The 27,408-nt window shown below is 43.4% G+C and overlaps 1 protein-coding gene across 1 annotated transcript in view; it reads left to right on the forward strand.

Moving 5' to 3' along the window:
• Positions 1 to 1,485: 1,485 nt before the first annotated feature.
• LOC133258055 (ATP-binding cassette sub-family C member 4-like) overlaps positions 1,486 to 27,408 on the forward strand; it is a 169,436-nt gene continuing 143,513 nt past the window's right edge. Inside the window, exons 1-4 of the mRNA XM_061434394.1 lie at positions 1,486 to 1,671; positions 11,478 to 11,588; positions 12,134 to 12,254; positions 26,937 to 27,152. Of these exons, the coding sequence (XP_061290378.1) occupies positions 1,598 to 1,671; positions 11,478 to 11,588; positions 12,134 to 12,254; positions 26,937 to 27,152 (522 nt within the window). The 5' untranslated portion in view covers positions 1,486 to 1,597. The remainder of the gene's footprint in view (positions 1,672 to 11,477; positions 11,589 to 12,133; positions 12,255 to 26,936; positions 27,153 to 27,408) is intronic.

Below are 27,408 nucleotides of genomic sequence, written 5' to 3' on the forward strand. Positions count from 1 at the left end.
GGATTCTCCAGGCAAGAACACTGGAGTGGGTTGCCATTTCCTTCTCCAATGCATGAAAGTGAAAAGTGAAAGTGAAGTCACTCAGTCGTGTCCGACTCTGGCGACCCCATGGACTGCAGCCTACCAGGTTCCTCCATCCATGGGATTTTCCAAGCAAGAGTACTGGAGTGGGGTGCCATTGCCTTCTCTGACTAGATCACTAGTTTATCATAAAAGGATTCAAGTCAGGAACAGCCAGATGGAAGAGATGCAGAGAGCAAGGTAGGGGGAGGGGCAGGGTCTTCCAGGCCTCTCCAGGTAAGTCACGGTTCCAGCACCTACACATGTTCACCAGCTGGGAAGCTCTGTGAACCCCATCCTATTGGTTTTTTATTGAGGCTTCATAGAAGCATACTTAGGCAAGGTTGATTAAAGCACTGGCCATTGGTGGTTGAACTGTTTCCAGTCCCTCTTCTCCCTGGATTTGGAGGGCGGGGCTGAAAGTGCCAACCCTTTAATCAGGTGGTTGGTTTTTCTGACTAACAGATGTATTCACTAAAACTCAGGTGTAGTTGAAAGGGGCTTGTTACAATTATCAAAAGATACTTTTTCACTCTTAGAGCACCTAAGGGTTTTAGGAGTTCTGTAACAGCAACAGCATGAAGACTAAATAAGTATTCTAAGTCACAACATCACAGTCTTCGAGGCTCATCCATACTGCAGTACATGGCAGAATTTCCTTTCTTTTTAAGGCTGAATGATACTCCACTGTATGTTTATACCACACTTTGTTTATTCATTCCAGAAATAATACTTTTGAATGCATTTTTCTTCATATATATTCATATGGGCTTCATATATGGGGAAAACGTTTGAAGTTCTTTATTTCCCTCTTGTACTGATACCTGCTTATTAGCTCATTTAAAATTTATTTAGTTGAGAGATAAAGTAAACCTTGACTTCTTGCTTATGTACTTTTCTTTGTGCATGGGTTCACTGCTGAGTAACTCCTTCATGCCACAAGAAGAACGTGTTTTGGTCTTACCTTTTCCCTCCTCTTATTAAAACAGGATTCCTCCAGGGCCAGCCTAGCAGTAGAACAGACACCAGGGAGCCTGAGGCTGTCATCTCAGTAGCCTGGCAGCTTTGTGCTTGTTATCTGTGCTCACTTCCACTGACCAGTATTGGCCACTAGCTCAGTGTGTCTCGTGATTGGGCGTGGGGGGGGGTAGTTTATCCCAGGTAAGCCCCCCAGGATTTTGCTCCATTCCAGTTGGGGACCTTCCCACAGCTCCTTTGGTCCTGATGAGGGCAGCGTGTCCAGAGGGCGAGCTGCTATCTCCTTCTGCCAGCTTTCTCTGTCTTCACCACAGCTGAGGGGCGTTTCTGCTGCAGCCTGCCCCTCCCTCTCCATCTTCTGGGTGGGGGCCTGGGCTCAGAGTTTGGTAGAGTTTGCAGCCCAGTTTGGGAACGTGGGCGCCTGGGGTCCTGCGCCCGGTGCCTTGCGGTTCCCCCACCGCCTCCATCAGCGGCGCCTGCGGCCTCGCTTCACACCTGCGTGTGGCCCCGGGCTGCCCCCACCTCACGCCCCCGGCCTGCGCTGGTCCAGGCCGGCAAGATGCAGCCGGTGTCCCCGGAGGAGAAGCCCAACCCGCTGCAGGACGCGAACTTCTGCTCCCGGCTGTTCTCCTGGTGAGCCCCGCCTGGGCTGAGACACCCCGCCCCTCAGGGCCAGTGCCTGACGCTGCTGAGCCTTGCAGGGCCTGAGGGTCAAGGGTCAGGACGAGGGAGCGCTTTCCGATGGCTGCTTGTAGCGGTGGGGTCTCCCCCCGCCGGCCACGGGGGTCCCTGTCTGCACCCTCTGGGTGAGGCGACCGGAAGGGGTAGCAGGAACGGGAAGAGGGACCTGGTGGCGGGGCACAGGGTCTCCCTGCCTTGCAACTCGCTGCCCCGCCAGCCTCCTTAGTCCCGGGGAGCAGGAGGGGCAGCGGGAGCAGGAGGCAGGGGGGCTGAGAACCCAGGCTGCCCAGGGCTGGTCACCGCCAGCGGGAGAAGGACTGGACCCCCGTACGCCATCCTTAGCTGGCTTCCGCAGGACAGCTCCAGATTCATAGTGAACTATGAATTCAAAGGGACTTTGAAAACTCCGGATTCAAAGGGAACTAATTCGCACCCTTTCCCCACTAAGCAAACAGCCCTGAACCACTTCCTTTATCTAGTTAGTGCTCTGCTCCTGTTGTCATCTTCCAGTAATGTCCCTACCTTTCCCCATATTTCTTAGGTGACAGCTGAGTCCAACTGCACTGGGCTCCCTTGTCCCTGTGTCTGTGACCAGGTCTCCCTGCCTCCCTCTTTCTCTCTGTATGTATCTCTCACTGTATATCCTGGTATCTAGTGACACATTTCATGTGTGTAAGAACACTATTGTTTTTTATTTAATGAAAGTGAAAGTGAAGTCGCTCAGTCGTGTCCGACTCTTTGAGACCCCATGAATTGTAGCCTACCAGGCTCTTCCATCCATGGGATTCTCCAGGCAAGAGTACTGGAGTGGGTTGCCATTTCCTTCTCCAGGGGATATTCCCGACCCAGGGATCAAACCTGGGTCTCCCGCATTGTAGGCAGATGCTTTTACCGCCTGAGTCACCACAGTTTATTGAATGGGGACACAATTCTTGAACCCATTTTACTTTTACCTGGGATACACTGAGGACTGGAGTATGGATTTGACCAGTCCCTTTCCTTACTGTGAATATTTCCACTTCCACCTTTGAGAGTCACCTTGGGGATGGGGTCCCTGAAGCCTGTGGGGTCTTATCTGCATCTCTAGCCTTTCCAGAAGCAATGCAAGGTCTTGATGCAGGTGGTCTTGCCCAGGAGTCCTTTAGTCCTGAAACCACTGAAGGGTCCCTGAGCTTCAGTGAGGAGGAAGCACACAGATGAAAAGCGGCTCAGAGAGATGAAGGTCTCAACTAAAGTTTTCCATCCAGTAGTTGGGACCACTAATTAGATGGGCCTCAAACTCTGGGTTTAATCACACTTGGGTGATTATTATATCTTTCATTTCTGGACCCTAAACCATTCATCTTTCTCACAAATTCTGACATTTCCTTTTTTTCATATGGGAAGGCCTCGGGGAGCCCCAGGAAACCGAACCTTCTATGCTTGTTCTGATGGTGGTGTATTCAGTGTGTGTATCTACATCTCTTGGGTTTTTCGTGGTGCTTAAGGAAAGAAGGTCAAGAAGGAAAAATATGGGTGTAGGTTTCCCTATTGGCTTAGTGGTAAAGAATCTGCTGCAATAGCAGGAGACCAGGTGACATGGATTCAATCCCTAGGTGAGGAAGATCCCCTGGAGGAGGCAATGGCAATCTACTCCAGTATTCTTGCCTGGGAAATCCCATGGAAAGAGGAGCCTGGCAGGCTACACTCCATGGGGTTGCAAAAGAGTTGGACATGACTGACTAAATAGCAACAACTGTAAATGATACTAAAGTAGAGACACCTCTCCTTAACCTCAGGCAGGGCAAGGAACTCTCCAGGGATGTTCTATTTGTGGATTTTCAAAATGTGTATGTATGCAAATGGGATGGTGAGGTGAGGACTTCTCATTGGTTTGGGTAGACACCCATTTCCAATTTTCCTGCTGAATTGGAAGGAGCTATTACCTCTTATTTTACGTGTGAAGTCACTGAAGCAGAGAGGTTGAGTAATTTTTTTAAAACTTTTAATTTTATATTGGAGTACAGCCAATTTACAATGTTGTGATAGTTTCATGTGGACAGGAAAGGGACCCAGTCATACCTGTACATGTATCCATTCTCCCCCAAATTCCAAGAGTTTGAGTAACTTGCCTGCATCACACAGCTTAATAGCGAAAGTTGGATCCCCAACCAGGAGTCTGGCTCCCGAGTCTGTGTTTTCCTGTATGTAACTGCTATTCTGAGCTGCTTCTCTTTGGATACTTGTTCTTAAATGCAGGGAGAAGGCGAATGCACACACATTTGGTCTTGTAGGCAGGAGGTTCTCAAAGCAAGTTCTTAAAGTTCTTGCTGTTAGAGATGATGCTTGTGAAACAGCTTGAAAATATTCAAGCTTTAGGTACCTGTTCTCAGAGTATGGCTCTCAGACCTTCTCATCCTCCATCCTCATCACCTGGGAGCTTGTTAGAAATGCAAATGCCCGCACCCCACTGCAGTCCTTCTGGCCAATTCTGTAAATTTAGAAATGGTGGGGGTGGGGTTAAATAAGCTCTAAGTGATTCTAATGGAAGGTGGAGGTTGGCTTCTGCTTTAAGCCACTCCTCCCATTGGCAGTTTTCCTTCAGTGTTAACTTTTAAAAAGGGGTCCAGACCTTGTGAAGTTAGCTGGTGACCACAATTGCCATCCTGTATGTAAAGTCTGAGGTACCCTCATGATTTCCTTGTGTCCCATACTCGCTGTCCTGGGAAATTGAAATGAGCCCAGGCAGGAAGTACTGCCCAAAGACAAGGCCCACCTTGTAGAGAAAAAGTGAGTTTTCATCTTCTCATTGGGTATTTGCTTTTCTTCTCACATTTCATCTGCTTTCTAAACTTGTAAATGATGCCAATAACTAGATTATTGACTCTATACAAATGACCTCACTGGGGTTTTAGTGTTTTCACAGCACAGGTAGGACTTAGAGTCTAAGAGAAGGCATACATTTTGACTATTGGTAATTGTGAATTTTAGAAAAGAATATATATATTTTTCTATTTATATAAAAATATTAAAACTATAGAAGAAGAAGGGCCTCCCAGATAGGTGGCACAGGGGTAAAGAATCCATCTGCCAGTGCAGGAGAGTCAAGAGAGGTGGGTTTGACCCCTGGGTTAGGAAGATCCCCTGGTGTAAGAAACGACAACCCACTCCAATATTGTTGCCTGGAGAATCCCATGGACAGAGGAGCCTGGTGGGCTGTAGTCCATCGGGTCGCAAAGAGTTGGACATGACTGAGCACACAGAAGAAGAGAGGAATAAGGATTTGTTTTTATTAGCCAGGTCTACTTGCTGATATTTTGGTTATTTCTTTGCATATCTGCACATGCACGGTTTTTTTTAAAATCAAAATTATAGCTCATGATTTTTTAGAATTAATTTTTATTGACATATAGTTGCTTAACCCTGTTATGTTAGTTATGCACCACAATGAGACACCAGCTCATACATATTAGGAGGGCTCCCACGGGGAAAAAAAGGAAGAAAAAATAGTGTTGGCAAGGATGTGAAGAAACTAGAACCCTGCACACTGACGGTGGGGTTGTAAAATGGTGCATCACAAAGGACAAATATTTTATGATTTGATTTACATGAAGTCCTCAGAGCAGTCAAACTCAAAGAGAAACAAAGTGGCCTTGTGGTTGCCAGGGGCTGGGGGCAAGGGAAGTGGGGAGTTAGTGTTTGATGGCACAACAGTGCAGGATGAAGAGAGTGCTGGAAACTGGTTGCACAGTAATGTTAAGATAGGTAACAATAATGAATCGCATGCTTGAAAAATCATCAAGATGGTAAACTTTATGTCGTGTGCATTTTCCACAGTTTTGAAAAATTTAATGAGAAAAAAAATGGCACCTGATGTGCCTCATTTGGAAGTGTTCCTGTGTTAGAGTCTAGACTTTGCCACTTCCTGATTATGTGGCTAGTACCTCTAAGTATTGGCCTCGGGAAAGTGGGGAGAAGACCTGGAGAGAACACCTCCCTGGGATGCTGAGAGGGTCAGTGATGCTCTGAACAGGACAAGCGCCCCCAGACAAACAGCAGTCATCACCACCACAGAGCACATGAGTAATCCCAGGGTCCCTAGTAGAAAGCCTCTGAAAGTTTGATACATGAGGTTACAACAACAGCAGCACCAACAGGAAAAAGAAGGACTGCTCTCCTTTCCTGGCAAGGACGCAGGCAATGAAAAGCCATGGACTCGGTAAGAGCCCTTCCAACCTCCTCTTCTCGTCTATAAAAGTGCTCTCCAACCCTGGCACTTTGGGGACTTACACTTGGCTCTCCACAAATGCAGACCTCAAACTGCAATTCTCTGCTGATTCTGGATAAGCCCATCTTTGCTGGGGAAATATTTTGCAGTCTGTCTGTTTCAGGTCAACAGAGCGTAGGAATCAACACACTGGGGGACCCATGGAAGACTCTGAAAGGCAAATTATCCACTTGATACCTCTGAAAGGACACTAGTCTCAGGCTGATCAGATGCAGAACTATAAAGACCAAAAAAAAAACAAGAATAAACTACAGGAGATAAACTTAAATTTGTTAGGCAGTTTATTTTGCCGTAAGGACATACCAATAAATTTGACTATACCTTTGGAATGTTCTACTTCTTGCTTGAGGCTGTGGTTATTGTATAAAATTACCAAAACTCATCAAAGTAAACACTCACTGGGAACAGATCAAGGTCAGAGAAAGAGCCCTGGAAAGCTCACCCAGCTTCCATCTACAACATGTGGGTTTCTGACTGTTAATGAAGAATAACAACTGGTATTCTAAAAATAGTGCAAAGAATCCTAGTTTGAAATTAAACATTTCTATCTATTCACAATTGCTAGTTACTGAGGGCCTAACAGGCCCAACCTTCCTAAACTATCTCAGCCCTTGGCGAGTTCACATCCCTCCTCATGTCATCAGCTTCTCTGAAAATTATCTCCAGAGAGTCTGTCTTGACATCAATGACAGTCTTCGCATCCACACTCCTTTTGCAAGGGGACAGTTCACTCACTGAGACATGGCCAGTGTCAGGGAACAAGAATTTAACAGCTCCCTGATGGGCCAAGTGCATGTAGTCCAAGATCCTACACCACCCTTATCTCTGGGGACAGGTCCTGCACTCACCCCCAACCTGCTGGCCTCTGGGATGAGGGAGGAGAGAAATGCAGAGCTCATCCCAGAGGCTGCAGTGAGGACAGTGGGGCCATCGCCAGGGAGAGTCTCAGCAGACTGGACAGTCCATTCTCAGCTGGACACGATTCATTAACTGTGCTTCTTATTTCCAATAGTGAGGAATAAGAAATACTCAATAAACCACAATGGGAAAATGGACTGTTTTAGGGAAAAAATGGGGCCTATCCTATATCAAAAACTAAAAGAAGTTCTAGCTGCCTTTACTGTTAGAAATAAAATAAGAAAAAAGCTAAAATAAAGCACATAGATTTAGATGATGTTCGGATTTTTAAAAGATATACTACAAAAGCAACAGGAGAATTCAAAAGACTCGATTTTAATGAATGATATATAATTTAAAACCTGTAAAGAAACATTAAAATCTGGAAAAAAATATATGCACTATTACAAGTTATTTCAAAAATATAAAAGCTCTATAGGAAAAAATATGTTATAGACACTTGAAAAAGACAAGTAAATGATCAATAGACATAAAAAGTGTTCCATCTCTACAAGTCAAATAGCAACCCACCCTAGTATTCTTGCCTGGGAAATCCCATGGACAGAGGAGCCTGACAGTACAGTTCATGGGGTTGCAAAGAGTTGAACAGGACTGGGGTTGTAAAATGGTAGACTGTGGGGTTGCAAAGAGTCGAACAAGACTGAGTGACTGAGCACGCATAAATCAAATAAATTCAAATTAAAGCTGTTTGAATTATTTTTAACTTTAGGCCCAGAAAAAATGTAGTTCAGGTATTCAAAGCTGACAATGAAATAAGCTCACAAATAGCTGTTAAGAGGGCAAATTGGTCTGAATCTAATGGAAAACAGTTCAGCCTTTCACTAATTTTTCTACTTCTGGGAATTTGGAAAAAGGAAAGATGCACCAAAATATATGGTCATAGATATGCATCACATCTTGATTAGCAATAAACTGTATTAAACAAAAGTGAGAGACTGCATACATTTCAATTAAATACCGATTTGACAGAACAAGACTCTCAGACTTTGGAGAACAAACTTATGGTTGCCAAAGAGAGTGATGGGGGAAAGGGATAGTTTGGGAGTTTGGTAGGGACGTGTACACACTGCTGTATTTAGAATGGATAACCAACAAGGCCCTACTGTATCACACAGGGAACTCTGCTCAATGTTATGTGGCAGCCTGGATGGGAGTGGGGTTTGGGGGAGAATGGATACATGTGTATATATGGCTCAGTCCCTTTGCTGTCCTCCTGAAACTACCATGTTGTCTGTTGAATATACTCCTTTACAAAATAAAAAATTTAATTAAAAAATAAATGCCACATTTTGAACATTATTTAATGCTATAAGTAAATGTTAACCATCAAAAGTTAAGGAAGCAGGATCCAAAGATATTTTGATGTTGAGCATCTTTTCCTCCTCAAGCAGAATTTTAAAGAGGGTCTTTTGTGGGCTTCCCTTGTAGCTCAGATGGTAAAAAGTCTGTCTGTAATGCAGGAGAACCTGATTCAATCCCTGGGTTGAGAAGATACCCTGGAGAAGGGAATGGCTATCCACTCCAGTATTCTTGCCTAGAGAATTCTGTGGACAGATCATGGGGTTGCAAAGAGTTGGACACAACTGAGTGACTAATGCTTTCACTTTGGGGGCAGGGTGTCATCATCTGGGTAAGTCCCAGTGCTAATTCCCTGAGCATTTTATATAGGGGACAAGTGTGGAATAAATCACCCAACTTGTGTCAAACTTGCTTAGTGGTAAAGCTCCTAGATGTGCACCATTGTTCTGGAAGGAAACTGAGACCTAGAGATGTTAAAGGTCATGGAGCTGCTGAACTGGAGTGGAGACGTGGAGCAGAGGACAGCTGAGGCCCTGGGTGCTCAGCACCGTTGTTGGGACTAGAGTCCAGTCTTCTGACTCCTGGACCAGGGCTCTTTAGATGTGCCAAGGTACCTGGATTAGTAAAATCTGAAGTTCAGTCTATCTTATCACTTCTTTAATGAGTTATGGATATTCATACATTCAACAAATAGTTCTTAAGCATCTATACCCATGTTGTCCTAGGAATAACAGGATAGAAGAAATGCGATCTCTGTCGTTGTTATTCAGTCGTTCAGCCATGTCCAACTTTATGACCCCATGGACCAGCACATCAGGCTTCCTTGTCCTTTACTCTCTCCCATAGTTTGCTCAATTTCATGTCCATTGAGTCGGTGATGTTATCTAACCATCTCATCTTCTGCTGCCCTCTTCTCCTTTTGCCTTCAATCTTTCCCAGAATCTGGGTCTTTTCCGATCAGTCAGCTCTTTGCATCAGGTTGGCCAAAGTATTGGAACTTCAGGATCAGGCCTTCCAATGAATATTCAGGGTTGATTTCTTTAGGACTGACTGGTTTGATCTCTATCCATGGGTTATTATTGTCTGGCCTTGGAATTTCCTTACCCTGGCACATCAGTAAAATGGTGTTTACCAATGGACTGCGTCTGCATGCTATTATCATTTAAATAATGCATAATCGATCTGAATAAGTTTTTTGGTGGGATCATCTGTACAGTTACTGTTTTTTTCCCTTTATAATAAATAATTGCAGAGAGATAATTTGAGATTATGTAAATATCTCTGCTTCAAGCTTTCACACACTATTTTTAATTTCCATTGATGATTTTCTGACTTGATTGTTCCTTTTTTTTTTCTGAATTGTTAAACATTTTTATTGTGCAGACTTATAAGGTTGCAGGACATGCAGGATAAAAAAGTGTAAAATATCAGTAAGCATATAAAATTTCAGCAGTCTTTTGGACCAGCAGTTGATTTGCACAAGGGACTAAGCATCTGTATGGAGCAGACATATCTTGGGATACATAGTTTACAGATTGAATCACAAAACAATTTAAAAATTAGTATAGTACATTTTTAGTTATGTACACAACTTAAAAGTAACTGATTACTCCTTTTATGTTTGTTTGCATTTGTTTGCAAGAGTTTTACTTTCTCTCCTGTTTATGTAGCACTAAGGATTCATGGATTCTTTCATTATTTACTGGATTAAGGTTAATTGCCATTTATTTGTTTTGATGCTCAAAGTATCCCAGATTTGTCTAGCAAGAGCCATCCAAGCTTCTCTGTCCTTCTACACATCCTCATGAATCCTTGAGCGCTTCCTTATTTTATGGCACAAGAAGTCTCAGACCCATCTTGGACTTTGTCTGCCTGTTGGTCTTGGCCTGTAGATGGTGAGGCTTTTGCCGGGATTGCCTGGGGCTCTGCTCACCAGGACTCATACTAGTTATGAGAAGCCCCCACAGAAATTCTCCTTTTGCAGTCTGTGTTGTGGCTGGATCGGCCCTTCTGGTTCTTAGGATTGTGAGATACATCTCAGCGACAACCATCAGGGAACTTTGAAATGCCAAGGTGTATCACTCACATGCCCCGGAGGATACAAGGCACCCCAGGGGTGACACAGCGAGGTCCTGGGTGGAAAGAGAGAGCTCATGGGCAAGCTTGGACTTGGGGTTCTGCCTTTTTGGGGTTGAGGGTGGTGTGTCTATGATTTTAAAGTTTCACTCTTTATTGATGTATTTAAAAAATAAGAGTGGGAATTAAAGTGCTGGAAGGGAGAAGCAAACAGTCAGTGAGATGGTCTGTTATCAGGTCAACCAGAGCTTTCTAAAGCGGGAACTTCATGGGTGGGGTGGCCTGGCTCTTTATCTCATTGTGTAGCTGTCACATGTTCACTGGAGATGGATGTCTTTGACATGGATATCTCTAAAGCTTCATGTCAGGCACTTATATTACAGTGAAAAAACCAGAATTATCAGTGCTGACACACACAGCCTCAACCTTGGAACCAGTCATTTCTTCAGTTGGTTCCTTTTAGGCAAGAAGGATATTACAAAGCCAAGACCTGGGTGAAGGGGGCCAAAGGACACAAACTTCCATTATAAAATAAGTTATACAGTAGGATTAACTATAGTCACCAGACTGCATATTACATCCTCGTGAAAGTGAAAGTCCCTCGGTCATGTTCAACTCTTTGTGACCCCATGGACTATACAGTTTGTGGAATTGCTGCCTGCAATGCGAGAGACCTGGGTCTGATCCCTGGGTTGGGAAGATCCCCTGGAGAAGGGAATGGCTACCCACCCCAGTATTCTGGCCTGGAGAATTCCATGAACTGTATAGTCCATGGGGTTGCAGAGTCGGACATGACTGAGCGACTTTCACTTTCATGAAGGTGTAATGTCCAGTCTGGTGACTATAGTTAATCCTACTGTATTGAATATTTGAAAGCTGATAAGAGAGGAGACCTTAAGAGTCCTTCCCACAAGAAAAAAATTGTAATTGTGTATGTTAAACAAAACCCCAAGATCGGGGGGCTAGCATGCTCTTTGCTAACAATGTGTCATTGCTTCCGGGGCCTCTCAGCCTACAGAGTTAGGGAATGTGTATGTATGTGTGTGTGAGTGTGTAAACACGTGTCCAATTATTCCACCATATCTATATATTTAAAATATAGTTGTTGTTTTTTTTTTTAACAAAGCCCATCACTGTAGGATTCTAATTAGAGCTATGTAATTTAGATATATGTCACTGTCCTTTTAATTTTTAACAGGTGGCTAAACCCCTTGTTTAAAATTGGTTATGAACGGAAATTAAAACCAGATGATTTGTACTCAGTGCTTCCAGAAGATTGCTCCCAGCACCTTGGAGAAGAGCTGCAAGGGTGAGCACAGACATCAGGGAGAAGGGGAGGGAGAGTGAGAATTTCCACATGGGGCTAAAGGTGTGGGGGAGGCTTTGCTTCCTCTGGGTTCTTCTGAGCCTGCTCCCCTGACACTGCATGCTCACCCCCTCAGGCTGACTCCGGGCTCAACCCACTTTGGAAGCTGGGGGAGCCCGTGTTCCCTGTACATCTGTGGGCATGGAGGGAGTCCGTAGCCACGGTCCTGGAGGCCGAGCTCTGTCCCCGGAGGTGGGGTCCCTGGAGGAGGGAGTCTGCCCTCCTGAGCTGCTCATGAATTGTGAGTCCAGCAAAGCTTGGCAGGAACTTGTTTTCTGAGACTAAGACTTCTCCCTCAAGGCCTGGTCTTGTACTTTTTCAGGTGCTTCAGTCTACACGGCTCATCCTTCAGGTGCCCTGTGACCCATTAGCCAGCATCTATGGGGCAGCCACAGAGCACCCTGTAGTGAAGGCTCGTCTTCTGCTCCGCCCGCCCCCGTTTTACCTGATCAGGGCTCTTCTTCACTGTGCTTTGTTTCTCATCACAGGTACTGGGATCGAGAAGTTTTGAGAGCCAAGAAAGATGCACGGGAGCCTTCTTTAAAGAAAGCAATCATCAAGTGTTACTGGAAATTCTATTTCATTCTGGGACTACTTACGTTTCTTGAGGTAAAAGCTTTTCCATACTGTGCATTGCTTCTCAGTGTGTGCAGATCAGCACTGAGATGGATGAGATGGTGGGGAGAGAGGACAGTGGTTTAAGGTCTGAAGTTAAAACTTGTCTGTGAATCACGATGTAGTTCAGTGGTTGTATTTACTTTTAGAATGGACAGGTGCTTAAAGACAAATGCTCCAGGGGATTACAGTTGGGTTGGCCAAAAAATTCTTTCAGCTTATGGGAAAACTTGAATGAACTTTTTGCCAAGCCAATGTTTTTCTTTTAACCAATTAAAGCATAGTATTGTAGAAGGATGGCACTGACATTTTATACCATATGGAGAAGGCAATGGCAAGCCACTCCAGTACTCTTGCCTGGAAAATCTCATGGATGGAGGAGCTTGGTAGGCTGCAGTCCATGGGGTTGCTACTGGTCGGATACAACTGAGCAACTTCACTTTCACTTTTCACTTTCACGCATTGGAGAAGGAAATGGCAACCCACTCCAGTGTTCCTGCCTGGAGAATCCCAGGGACTGGGGAGCCTGGTGGGCTGCCGTCTATGGGATCACACAGAGGCGGACACGACTGAAGCAACTGAGCAGCAGCAGCAGCAGGACATTGTTAGTGTTCAGTAAATGATATAAATGCTAAAAGTGATCCTTGAGAAAGAGAAGATCCTACAACCTCAAGGAATACGTGCTTCCTGGTTTGGAGGAAGTAAACCTGGACCTGAGCCCAAAACGTAAGACATTTTATAGTCACTCAGCAAGTAATTGTTAACTTGCCCAGGACACATCTGATAAATGCTTTGCTAAGAAGGGATCATTGTCTCTCCCTTTCCAGTGGAATAAGACCTTGGGCCCTGCATCTGGGCAGGAGATGCCAGAGCTCCAAGAGCACACCCTTCCCTGAGCTACTCCCTCCCCATGGGCCAGGTCACCCAGGTCAGAGACCCCCGTGGGGAGGAGCTCCAGCTTCACCATGAATTATGGAGAATCCATGCACCATCTATGCTGGTTTCAGTCCTGACTGTAGGGATGGATTGCCGGTTGAGAGGAGAGTCTTGGTATCCTGGCACTGGCAGAAGGTGTAGGAGGGGATCTGCAGGAGAAAACCAGAGACAGAAAGCCATGAGGTCAATGACCTCCATGACCCTGAAGATCCTGGGTCAAGACCCCGCAGTGAGACACATCCACCTGGGGACACAGTGCTGTCAGCACCCCTGTTCTGGCTGAGCCTTCTGGAGGTCTGCTGCAGACCCCACTGTGTGGCTGATGCTCTCTGTGGTCCCTTAGCACTGCCTTAGGGCCATGGGTGGGCTGTGAGTGTGTGAGAGTAGGAGGGATGGAAGATGCAGTTTCTGTGAAAGGGGTGTTTTAGATGGAGAAGGTGTGAGTTGTCATCAGTCCATTGTGTTGGGGGTAAGGTGGGTGGGCAAGGTGGTTTAAGGTGGGTGGCATGGCTCTTGTTTAAAGGCTGTGTTTACTAAAGGGCACTGCAGGCAGTGGGCAGCTGGGCAGGTGAAGTCCACCCCACACAACTGGAGAGACAGAGAATCTGTCAGTTCCCAGGGGACTGGGTGGTCCTGGGAGATGGAGTTCTCGTTGATGACAAAGGTGGGTTGACCATTGTGCCAGAAGGTGGGAACAGGTGTGTGTGGCAGAGTGCCACTTTAGACAAGGCTCTGACCACTGAGATATTGAAGTGCCTTGTGAATGGTGGGGTGGACTGTTGATTTCAAAGTTGTCCAGCCCTAGTAACACTCCCTGCTGGGGATCCAGGAAGGCCAGGCTTGGGGGCTGTGTCAGTTGTCAGTTGGTACAGCCCCGGGCCCCTCTTTCAGGAGGCTGGTTGTTGGGTGGTCATGGCAGAGAAGTGGGGAGTAGAGGACCTTGAAAACAAGGGAGCTCATCCTCTGTAGTACTAGAAGTTCTAGTAGCAGTAACAGGGGCTCATACTCAGTAGTCATGGTGGTGGCAACAACAATACTATTAGTAGTGCAGTGGGAACAATAGTGGTCATTGTATGGATGTGAGAGTTGGACTGTAAAGAAAGCTGAGCACTGAAGAATTGATCCTTATGAACTGTGGTGTTGGAGAAGACTCTTGAAAGTCCCTTGGACTGCAAGGGGATCCAACCAGTCCATTCTGAAGGAGATAAGCCCTGGGTGTTCTTTGGAAGGAATGATGCTAAAGCTGAAACTCCAGTACTTTGGCCACCTCATGCCAAGAGTTGACTCATTGGAAAAGACTCTGATGCTGGGAGGGATTGGGGGCAGGAGGAAAAGGGGACGACAGAGGATGAGATGGCTGGATGGCATCACCGACTCTATGGACATGAGTTTGAATGAACTCCGGGAGATGGCGATGGACAGGGAGGCCTGGCATGCTGCGATTCATGAGGTCGCAAAAAGTCAGACACGACTGAGTGACTGAACTGAACTGAGTAACAATAGTAAGTACTCAAAATTAGTTATGTATCAGGAACTGCTATGAGCACTGTATGTGTAATATCACGTTTATTCCTTTTAACCTAACTCAATGAAGTTGTAGGTTTCATATTACCGCTATTTGAGAAGAGAGGACTCTAAGTCGAAGTAGTTACATAGGATGTCTGTGATCACAGAGGATAAGAAAGCTGTGGTACATATACACAATGGAGTATTACTCAGCCATTAAACAGAATACATTTGAATCAGTTCTAATGAGGTGGATGAAACTGGAGCCTATTATACAGAGTGAAGTAAGCCAGAAAGAAAAACACCAATACAGTATACTAACGCATATATATGAAATTTAGAAAGATGGTAACAATAACCCTGTATATGAGACAACAAAAGAGACACTGATGTATAGAACAGTCTTTTGGACTCTGTGGGAGAGGGAGAGGGTGAGATGATTTGGGAGAATGGCATTGAAATATGTATAATATCATATATGAAATGAGTCGCCAATCCAGGTTTGATGCACGATACAGGATGCTTGGGGCTGGTGCACTGGGACGACCCAGAGGGATGGTATGGGGAGGGAGGACGGAGGAAGGTTCAGAATGGGGAACACGTGTATGCCTGTGGCGGATTCATTTCGATATATGGCAGAACCAATACAATATTGTAAAGTTTAAAAATAAAATAAAACTTTAAAAAAAGAAAGCATAAAGAACAAATTGAGGTTCCACTTTGGGCTCTCTGACCTACAAGCCTGTTCATCTTTGTTCATTTGACCCTAGATGAGAGGTCATCTAGGGTCAGAAAGGCTTGTCTTTAGAGCTTTGTATTCATGGTTTCAGACACATGAATCCTGAACTTTGTCTAAAGATAATAAATAGGATGCCAAGAACTTCCTGGAGCAGGAGGTCAGATTTGAGATCATAAATGAGGGTAGAGTTCAGGTGTCCATGTCCCCTGGATGCCAAATTTGACTAGGATGTTGATGCCAGAAGCAACATCATGCTGTATTCAGATGGACCAGGAGCCCTTTAACCTTGCCCTCATTACCATTCTGAAGTGGTGATAATTTTAGATAGTGGAAGATCTAAACTCAACTCAGGATTCTCTAAAACGTGAACACATTTACTCTGTGACCTCCTGCCCTCTTTTAATTCCTCTGGTGCACAGGATGACTCAGGGGTTACCCATGGTTCCCAGACAGTGCTGTGACCAACAACAGTGCAAACCCTCCTGGCAGCACCAGTGGGAAGAGGCAAGATGATGCCAGTCCAGGGCAAGGCTTTTGGGGTTAGGATTTCAAAGTGTGAAACCTCTGTCCTGTGAGAATTCAGGAGTGATCATAATGCTGAGGAAACAAGTACCAGGCTAATGTTCAACCTGGAGCACATGCAGGTCACCCCTAATTAGAACAGAACAGCCAGGGAACGCCCAGCAAGCCTGGCCCCTATGTGTACCTCCATGGGGAACTTGGTTGCGGAGAATAAGTCTCTGCCTGCCCGGGGCCCTCAGGGTGGAGAAGAGGAGCCTGAAAGCTCTTCCTGGACCAGAGACACAGAGACCACCACCCCAGGTCATCAGGGCTTCTCTTTGAGATGAAGTTTTCACCTGCCATAGTGTAAATGGGGTGACCTTGAAGAGCCTCAGTGGTTCACTCACTCCCTTCTCCTGAGTGGGGAGGAGTGGCCAGGGTTTATATCTTCTTCCTGGGAACCTTAGAAATGGCCAGCTTTCTCTAATCACTGACCTTTATCCAAGGTCACTTTTGCTGGTTGTCTCTGTTTTAGGTAGAGGCTATAGGAAGTCACATATTTGTGTAAATCTTCACTTTGGAGCTCAGCTGATGAGCAGGAAGTAAAGAGAACCCTCTGTGTCCCAAAGTGGGCTTTGTACCTGGACTCAGGGCTGGTTCCCCAAGAGCTGAGTGGTCTTTGCATTTATTTCCCAACCCTTTCTTCCATGTATCCCTCACTTCTGCTCAACCTGGCAGGCTGAGGAGTGGCTGCTGGTGGCAGAGATACTGTGGGCTCAGAGCAACCACTGAGCACCACACAGCAAGGGAGAGTAGGAGAGGTCACTGAGCCAAGTGGATGGGGACCTGCAGAGTAGACCTGCCCTGCTGATTCTTGAGAGCACAGCATGAGCCATCGGATGTCAGTAATATCCACAGTGATGACCTTGGGACATATATGAGGGTGATGCTTTTCAATTCATTTAAAAAAAACCTGTATTTTTACTGTCTCATTGAAAAATTATTTTTTAAAAATTGAAGTATGATTGACTTAAAATATTATATTAGTTTCAAGTGTATAGCATGGTAATTCAATATTTTTGTACATTATAAAATGATCACCCAGATCAGTCTAGTTACCCTCTGTCACCATACAAAGTTTTCCAATGTTATTGACTATATTTCCTATGTTGTACATTACATTCCCACAACTTATTTGTTTTATAACTGGAAGTTTGTGCCTCTTAATCTCCCTTACCTATTTCACTCATCCTCCAATCCCCCTCAATCCATTTTCTTTAATAATCAAGGAAAGAGGTGACTACTTTTTTAAAAAAGATTGCCTTCATCATGGTGAAAAATTAAAAATTCTTCTTAGAAGTGAAACTTTTAATTACTGTTCAGAAAAGTTGGCTTCTAGAAGTGACTTTTCTCAAGAGTTCTTATTCTGCATGATGGGCTGTAAACAGCAATGAGTTTTCTAAGCCCTTTGTGAAACCAGCCTCTGCCATTAAGGATAGAAAAGGTTTCTTCCCAGGACTCCTTTCTTTTGTGTATACTGTAGACATCTTTGCTAATTTGTTTGCTTTCTGGTGTGACAACAAGTTTCTGGTTTATCTTTACACACACAAAAAGCTGTGCATCCTTAAGTACAAATTTGCTCCAGCCCTGGAATCTCAATTTCTCCAAGCAGCCCTTGGCTCCTTCTAGTGGGAAATGGTATTTAGAGACTATGGTCTGGGCACTAGGGGTGCTCATTGCTGTTGGGTTGGCTATTGTTTCTCAGTTTTTTCATTGGATAAAGCTAGAATACATTGTTTACAGTAAACAGACGCTGAGTTTATATGGGTATTTCCAATCTAAATCTAATTCAGGACAGTAGTGCTTTTGCTTTATCTTTTTACTCTGATATTGGTATCTCTTTTCCTCTCATCATCTATTCTCTTTTCCGTCATGCCTAATGGTGGCTCAGATGGTAAAGAGTCTGCCTGCAGTGCAAGAGACCCACATTCAATCCTTAGGTTGGGAAGGTCCCCTGGAGGAGGGCATGGCAACCTACTCCAGTATTCTTGCCTGGAAAATTCCATGGACAGAGGAGCCTGGCAGGCTACAGTCCATGGGGTCGCAAAAAGTTGGACACGACTGAGCGACTTCACTTAATCCCAGTTCTCGATGATACCAACATAATTAGTCATTTAAAAATCTTATAGTATCAACACTATTAAACATAATGTGACTTTTGGAAGCTTTTTTTTGTTGTCTTTGTTTCTGTTCATATTGTTCTTAGATAGGCATATCACCCAGGGAATGTGTTTTCAAATATTTTTTTTTAAAAATCACTTTTAATAATTCTTTTTTGTATAACCTTGCCAATCTACTGGATGGATATAGCTTTTGTTTCATTTTACTCTGAAATTTAAGGAATTGATTTTGAAAACTTGATTGTTTTATAATTACAATTCTATATAATGTTTTCACAATTCCAATTTCAAATCAATAAAAGAGGCTATTTTTAAAGAAGATCGGTATCCTTGTTCCATTCTAATTCTTCCCCCTCTTTAGATGTAACATAACAAAACTTGATTCATATTTTTATTTTGGAAATAAAATATTTTATAAACATTTTTTTTTCTGTGATGTCAGATGGAAGGTCTGAATTTCATCATTGAAGTCTCATGAGTTTGAGTTCATAAGGAGTTTTCTTAGAAGCATGATATGTAACATGGAACTTGGGTTAAAACCCTCTGTGGTACTTTTAAGTTCTTCAAAACAAGTTCATGGCCCCTCCAGGCCCAGATGCCCTGATGATGCAGGAGAATAGCATACGCTTACATGGGATTAGATTCTACATCCAGAATCTTCCAGGGAGAGGGAATTTCAGGGTCCATCTTTAATCAGTTGAACCTAAACCAGTTTTTGGAGGCTTGGCTTTAGGCCTCAGAGTGCTCTTAACCCCTCCCAGGTGATGCTAAGATGCAGTCAGGATGAACACCACTGTGTCAGGAGGAGTGAAGTTATATTTAGCATCCTAATGGTTATTATTTTCCCAGATTCATTGATTTTCCTCCTTAGCTCTGGATCTGTCTCAGCTCTGCTGTTTGTCACCTGTTCCTCCATTTCTGAAAGTAAATTTCCCCTTAATTTTTCCCACAAGCTCACTTTTTTCTGCTTATATATTTCACTCAAGCATTTTTTTCTTTGTCTTATATAGCTTGTTTCTGTTTTCTTCATTCTCTTAATTTTTCTCATGAAGCAGAGTTGGTGGAGTTGGGTAAGAAAACTTTTAAGTGCGTGTGAAAATGTAATGGAGAAACTATACTGACTAGGGAAATTTTAGCACTTAACCCTGTGAGAAGTTCCCCTAAGAAGCAGGAAATGGGGTCCAAAAGTCAAGGGCTATCAGGAGGCTGAATACCAAGGACTCCACCTAGAAATGTCTACCCCAGAGACTCTGAGATGCTTGTAGAAACTTGACTGAATGTTGTCGTTTTATATTGGACTCTTTTTAAAAATCATGGTTTCATAGTTGTGAAGAATTCTTATGAAGATGTAAGAACCATATTTTCAATTGGTTTGTGGAAAGAATATTCACAAATCAAACTTAGACTGATGTTAAAGATGAAGAGTTTTGGGGAACAATTTTTGATCTTGTGCTTGCTTATCCAGAAAGTTTTAATTTGGCTAGTCTTAAGTTTGATAATGAAGATTTTCTCAGTTGTTTTATTACTCACTAGTTGAGGATTAGGATCAAGAACAGACAGAAGAGTAGAAGCTATAGACCATGGACTGGTATTACTCCTCATTGAGTCTGCTTGTGCAACTGGGTGATTAAAGACTGTCTCTCAGCAGATAAACCCAGACACTTAGGCAGTAATGACCTGCTTTTATTTTGCACTCTTTTTTTGCTGAATTTGTTGCATTTATCAGTATTCTTTTAGGTGGGTGACATTACTCTTACTCCTTCTGTAATTGCAGCGATGTTAGGATCAAATAACTGAGTAACAGAGAGCTGAGTAATAGCCAACAAAGGTCCATCTAGCCAAAGCTGTGGTTTTTCCAGTAGTCATGTATGTATGTGAGAGGTGGAATATAAAGAAAGCTGAGGGCCAAATAATTGATGCTTTTGAACTGTGCTATTGGACAAGAACAGTGTGAAAAGGCAAAATGATAGGATACTGAAAGAGAAACTCCCCAGGTCAGTAGGTACCCAATATGCTACTGGAGATCAGTGGAGAAATAACTCCAGAAAGAATGAAGGGATGGAGCCAAAGCAAAAAGAATACCCAGCGGTGGATGTGACTGGTGATAGAAGCAAGGTCCGATGCTGTAAAGAGCAATATTACATAAGAACCTGGAATGTCAGGTCCGTGAATCAAGGCAAATTGGAAGTGGTCAAACAAGAGGTGGCAAGAGTGAATGTTGACATTCTAGGAATCAGCGAACTGAAATGGACTGGAATGGGTGAATTTAACTCAGATGACCATTGTATCTACTGCTGCGGGCAGGAATCCCTTAGAAAAAATGGAGTAGCCATCATGGTCAACAAAAGAGTCCGAAATGCAGTACTTGGCTGCAATCTCAAAAACGACAGAATGATCTCCGTTCGTTTCCAAGGCAAACCATTCAATATCACAGTAATCCAAGTCTATGCCCGAACGAGTTACGCTGAAGAAGCTGAAGCTGAACGGTTCTGTGAAGACCTACAAGACCTTTTAGAACTAACACCCAAAAAAAGATGTCCTTTTCATTATAGGGGACTGGAATGCAAAAGTAGGAAGTCAAACACCTGGAGTAACAGGCAAATTTGGCCTTGGAATATGGAATGAAGCAGGGCAAAGACTAATAAAGTTTTGCCAATAAAATGCACTGGTCATAACAAATACCCTCTTCCAACAACACAAGAGAAGACTCTATACATGGACATCACCAGATGGTCAACACCAAAATCAGATTGTTTATATTCTTTGCAACCAAAGATAGAGAAGCTCTATACAGTCAGCAAAAACAAGACCAGGAGCTGACTGTGGCTCAGACCATGAACTCCTTATTGCCAAATTCAGACTTAAATTGAAGAAAGTAGGGAAAACCACTAGACCATTCAGGTATGACCTAAATAAAATCCCTTATGATTATACAGTGGAAGTGAGAAACAGATTTAAGGGCCTAGATCTGATAGATACAGTGCCTGATGAGCTATGGAATGAGTTTTATGACATTGTACAGAAGACAGAGATCAAGACCATCCCCATGGAAAAGAAATGCAAGAAAGCAAAATGGCTGTCTGGGGAGGCCTTACAAATAGCTGTGAAAAGAAGAGAAGTGAAAAGCAAAGGAGAAAAGGAAAGATATAAACATCTGAATGCAGAGTTCCAAAGAATAGCAAGAAGAGATAAGAAAGCCTTCTTCAGCGATCAATGCAAAGAAATAGAGGAAAACAACAGAATGGGAAAGACTGGAGATCTCTTCAAGAAATTCAGAGATACCAAAGGAACATTTCATGCAAAGATGGGCTCGGTAAAGGACAGAAATGGTATGGACCTAACAGAAGCAGAAGATATTAAGAAGAGATGGCAAGAATACACAGAAGAACTGTACAAAAAGATCTTCACAACCCAGATAATCACAATGGTGTGATCACTGACCTAGAGCCAGACATCCTGGAATGTGAAGTCAAGTGGGAGTTAGAAAGCATTACTACGAACAAAGCTAGTGGAGGTGATAGAATTCCATTTCAGCTATTCCTAATCCTGAAAGATGATGGTGTGAAAGTGCTGCACTCAACATACCAGCAAATTTGGAAAACTCAGCAGTGGCCACAGGACTGGAAAAGGTCAGTTTTCACTCCAATCCCAAAGAAAGGCAATGCCAAAGAATGCTCAAACTACCGCACAATTGCACTCATCTCACACGCTAGTAAAGTAATGCTTAAAATTCTCCAAGCCAGGCTTCAGCAGTATGTGAACTGTGAACTTCCTGATGTTCAAGCTGTTTTTAGAAAAGGCAGAGGAACCAGAGATCAAATTGCCAACATACGCTGGATCATGCCAAAGCCTTTGACTGTGTGGATCACAATAAACTGTGGAAAATTCTGAAAGAGATGGGAATACCAGAACACCTGATCTGCCTCTTGAGAAAATTGTATGCAGGTCAGGAAGCAACAGTTAGAACTGGACATGGAACAACAGACTGGTTCCAAATAGGAAAAGGAGCTCGTCAAGGCTGTATATTGTCACCCTGTTTAGAGTACATCATGAGAAACGCTGGGCTGGAAGAAGCACAAGCTGGGATCAAGATTGCCAGGAGAAATATCAATAACCTCAGATACGCAGATGACACCACCCTTATGGCAGAAAGTGAAGAGGAACTAAAAGCCTCTTGATGAAGGTGAAAGTGGAGAGTGAAAAAGTTGGCTTAAAGCTCAACATTCAGAAAACAAAGATCATTGCATCTGGTCCCATCACTTCATGGGAAATAGATGGGGAAACAGTGAAAACAGTGTCAGACTTTATTTTTCTGGGCTCCAAAATCACTGCATATGGTGACTGCGGCCATGAAATTAAAAGACACTTACTCCTTGGAAGGAAAGTTATGACCAACCTAGATAGCATATTCAAAAGCAGAGACATTACTTTGCCAACAAAGGTCCGTCTAGTCAAGGCTATGGTTTTTCCTGTGGTCATGTATGGATGTGAGAGTTGGACTGTGAAGAAGGCTGAGCACTGAAGAATTGATGCTTTTGAACTGTGGTGTTGGAGAAGACTCTTGAGAGTCCTTTGGGCTGCAAGGAGATCCAACCAATCCATTCTGAAGGAGATCAGCCATGGGATTTCTTTGGAAGGAATGATGCTAAAGCTGAAACTCCAATACTTTGTCCACCTGATGCGAAGAGTTGACTCATTGGAAAAGACTCTGATGCTGGGAGGGATTGGGGACAAGAGGAAAAGGGGACTACAGAGGATGAGATGGCTGGATTACATCACTGACTCGATGGATGTGAGTCTGAGTGAACTCCGGGAGTTGGTGATGGACAGCGAGGCCTGGCATGCTGCGATTCATGGGGTCGCAAAGAGTCGGACACGACTGAGTGACTGGTCTGATCTGATCTGATTGGAGAAGCCTCTAGAAAGTCCCTTGGACTGCAAGGAGATCCATCCAGTCCATCCTAAAGGAAACCAGTCCTGAATATTCATTGGAAGGACTGATGCTGAAGCTGAAACTCCAATATTTTGGCCATTTGATGGAAAGATCTGACTCTTTAGAAAAGAACCTGGTGCTAGAAAAGATTGAAGACAGGAGGAGAAGGGGATGACAGAGGATGAGATTGTTGGATGACATCATTAACTCAGTGGACATGAGTTTGAGCAGGCTCTGGGGCTCGGTGATGAACAGGGAGGCCTGGCATGCTGCAGTCCATGGGGTCACAAAGAGTTGGACATTACTGAGCTACTGAACTGAACAGACAGCAGTGATTCCCAAAGAGAATCACAGTTTTAGGACACTTTGGGATGGCAGGTGTTACCACTGGGCTTCTGGTGGATAGCCCCAGGTTTGTAGCCTGCAGCACTGGGCTGCCCTTGATCACATCTGGGCTGGGACGGCCATGTGTAGTTTGACTTTCTTGCTTCTCTGTGTAAGTCTCTAGCCTTCTATCTCAGGAAACTGTATAAACTCTGTTTTAAAATCTATGAGGGGCTCTTCTTAAGCTCTTAGTGCCACCAAGTGTGAATGATGGAGCTTGCTGGAAATGTAATAGTGAGCCTTTGTGTTCTTGAGAACTGGTCATCACTCTGATATGGTCATCTTATTCATAATTTTTCCATTAAACAGTCTTCTTTTCTCTGGAGTAGATGAAATCTCCTGTGACCTTGTGGAAGGTAAGGCAGGTATTACAGCCTGTGAACATATGTGTAGAACAAGACAGAAGTTTAGGGCTTCTGTGTCACAGCCTTTTGAGAGATGGGGTCAGCTTTCTGTAAATAATCTGATCAGGCACTAGTTAGTTGAGCAGAAAATGCATTTTAGTTATGCTTCATGTTTTGAATTTTGAATTCTCCTTCTCTTCCTCTTGTGGGTTCTTCAACTTTGTACAGACTGAAGAGAGCTATCAAAATCAAACTCATCAGAGGACTTCCCTGGTGGTCCAGAGGTTAAGACCACTTCCAATGCAGGGCTCACGGGTTTGATCCCTGGTCGCGGAATTACGATATCACATACCTCAGGGCTACTAAGCTGGTGCTTCCCAAATAGAGAAGTCTGCACGCTAAAATAAAGACCCAACACAGGAAAAAAAAAGTTTCATGCTGGAGATTTCTTGGTGTATGATGTTTTGGAGTCGAGTAGACCAGTTAAAGTTGATAGAGATCAAATCTAGACATTAACTGAGAACAACAATGTTATATCATATGGGAGATAGCCAACATACTCAAACTATCCAAAAAAAAAAACCAAACATTGAAAGTCATTGCACCATCTTGGTTATATTAATCACTTTGATGATTGGTTTCCACCAAAGTTAAATTCAGTTCGGTGGCTCAGTCGTCTCTGACTCTTTGCGATCCCATGGACTGCAGCACGCCAGCCTCCCTGTCCATCACCAACTCCCAGGGTTTACCCAAACTCATGTCCATTGAGTCAGTGATGCCATCCAAACATCTCATCCTCTGTCATCCCCTTCTCCTGCCCTCAATCTTTCCCAGCATCAGCATCTTTTCAAATGAGTCAGTTCTTTGCATCAGGTGGCCAAAGTATTGGAGCTTCAGCTTCAGCACCAGTCCTTCCACTGAACACTCAGGACTAATCTCCTTTAGGATGGACTGGTTGGAACTCCTTGCAGCCCAAGGGACTCTCAAGAGTCTTCTCCAACACCACAGTTCAAAAGCATCAATTCTTTAGTGGTCAGCTTTCTTTATAGTCCAACTCTCACATCCATACATGACTACTGGAAAAACTATAGCCTTGACTAGATGGACCTTTGTTGGCAAAGTAATGTCTCTGCTTTTTAATATGCTGTCTAGATTGGTCATAACTTTTCTTCCTAGGAGTAACCATCTTTTAATTTCATGGCTGTAGTCACCATCTGTGGTGATTTTGGAGCCCCCAAAATAAAGTCTGCCACTGTTTCCTCATCTATTTGCTGTGAAGTGATGGGACTGGATGCCATGATCTTAGTTTTCTGAATGTTGAGTTTTAAGCCAACTTTTTCACTCTCCTCTTTCACTTTCATCAAGAGGCTCTTTAGTTCTTCTTCACTTTCTGCCATAAGGGTGGTGTCATCTGCATATCTGGGGTTATTGACATTTCACCCGGCAAGCTTGATTCCAACTTGTGCTTCATCCGGCCCAGCGTTTCTTGTGATGTACTCTGCATAGAAGTTAAATAAGCAGGGTGATGATATACAGCTTTGACATACCCCTTTTCCCAATTTGGAACCAGTCTGTTATTCTATGTCCAGTTCTAACTTGCTTCCTGACCTGCATAAAGATTTCTCAAGAGGCAGTTCAGGTGGTCTGGTATTCCCGTCTCTTTCAGAATTTTCCACAGTTTGTTGTGATCCACACAGTCAAAGGCTTTGGCATAGTCAATAACGCAGAAGTAGATGTTTTTCTGGAACTCTCTTGTTTTTTCTTTGATCCAACAGATGTTGGCAATTTGATCTCTGATTCCTCTGCCTTTTCTAAAACCAGCCCAAACATCTGGAAGTTCATGGTTCATGTGTTACTAATGCCTGGCTTGTAGAATTTTAAGCATTACTTTACTAGCGTGTGAGATGAGTGCAATTGTGCGGTAGTTTGAGCATTCTTTGGCATTGCCTTTCTTTGGGACTGAAGTGAAAACTGACCTTTTCCAGTCCTGTGGCCACAGATGAGTTTTCCAAATTTGCTGGCATATTGAGTGCAGCACTTTCATAGCATCATCTTTTAGGATTTGAAATAGGTCAACTGGAATTCCATCAACTCCACTAGCTTTGTTTGTAGTGATATTTCCTAAGGCCCAGTTGACTTCACATTCCAGGATGTCTGGCTCTTGGTGAGTAATCACACCATCATGATCATCTAAGTTGAGCGAGGAGAAATACAAAGACCTTCTTGATCATATTTCTGCATACCATTCTCTACTGAAATGTAACTATTAATAAAATGCTCCTTTTCAAAAACAAATTGTGATGGGTGATGAAAAGTGAATAATGTGCACTAATGCTGAATGGAAGAGATCCTGAGGTAAATGAAATTAACCACCACCAACCACACCAAAGTCTAGTATTCATCCAAAGAAGGTGACCTGTATAGGGTGAGACTGGAAGGGAGTCCTCTATTGTGAGCTCCTTTTGGAAAAACAAACATTTAATTCCAATGAGTACTTCTCCCAATTAGGTCAACTTAAAGCAGCTCTTGATGAAGTGTTGGGATTAGTCAACAGGAAATACATAATGTAAGACCATATATTTCTTTGATGACCAGGCAAAAACTGTTACAGCCTGGCCTGGAAATTCTGACTCATCTGCCATATTCACCAGACATTGCACTTTCAGGTTTCCATTTATTTTGTTTTTTACAAAATTCTCTTAATGGAAAAAATTCTAATTCCCCAGAAGACTGTTAAAGGCACCTGAAATAGTTCTTTGCTCAAAAAGATATAAAGTTTTGGGAAGACGGAATTATGAAGTTGCCTAAAAAATGGCAAAAGATAGTGGAACAGAATTTTGAATACATTGTTCAACAAAGTTCTTGGTGAAAATGAAAACTGTATCTCTTATTTTTACTTAAAAATCAAAAGAACTTTTTGGCCAACCCAATACTAAGGCTTTATTGTCTTTGAATGTAAAATTTTGGTTTACCTTAAAACTTTGTCTGGTTGTCTTACTGGAAATAGTGACTCTGTGTATTTTTCCTTTAGATTAGCAATGAGTGTAGCATTTTGTCAAGATGGCTTTTTAACATGCTAATAATAAAAGTAAAGTTTGTGTTAAGAAAAATTGGCATAACTTGTAGCTCTAATTAAGGCTTTTGTTCTTTCAGGAAGGCACCAAGGTGGTTCTGCCCATATTTATGGGGAAAATTATTAGTTATGTTGAAAACTATGATTCTGCCGCTTTGCACGAAGCCTACGGCTACACAGCAGGGCTGAGCGCCTGCGTGCTCATATGGGCCGTTCTGCACCACTTGTGCTTCTACCACATGCAGCATGTGGGGATGAGGCTGAGAGTAGCCGTGTGCCATATGATCTACCGCAAGGTGAGTGTCGCTCGGTACCACGGTGTGTACCTCCCCTAGAGGATCAGGAACATTTTGGGAAAGTTCTCTGTAAATTAAACATCTTATAACTGGGATCATTTACACCTTCCTAGAGAAGCTTGTTATTTGCATCAGGCCAATTTTATTTTCATCATTTAAGCAAACTTTACAAGTGAATAATTAAAAGTTTTGTATTGAGATCGGATCAGGGCTGCCTTTGATAACTCTTATCCACAGGTTGTTGTGTGATATCCAC

This window comes from Bos javanicus, chromosome 12, assembly GCF_032452875.1.
Source record: "Bos javanicus breed banteng chromosome 12, ARS-OSU_banteng_1.0, whole genome shotgun sequence".
Taxonomy (NCBI): domain Eukaryota; kingdom Metazoa; phylum Chordata; class Mammalia; order Artiodactyla; family Bovidae; genus Bos; species Bos javanicus.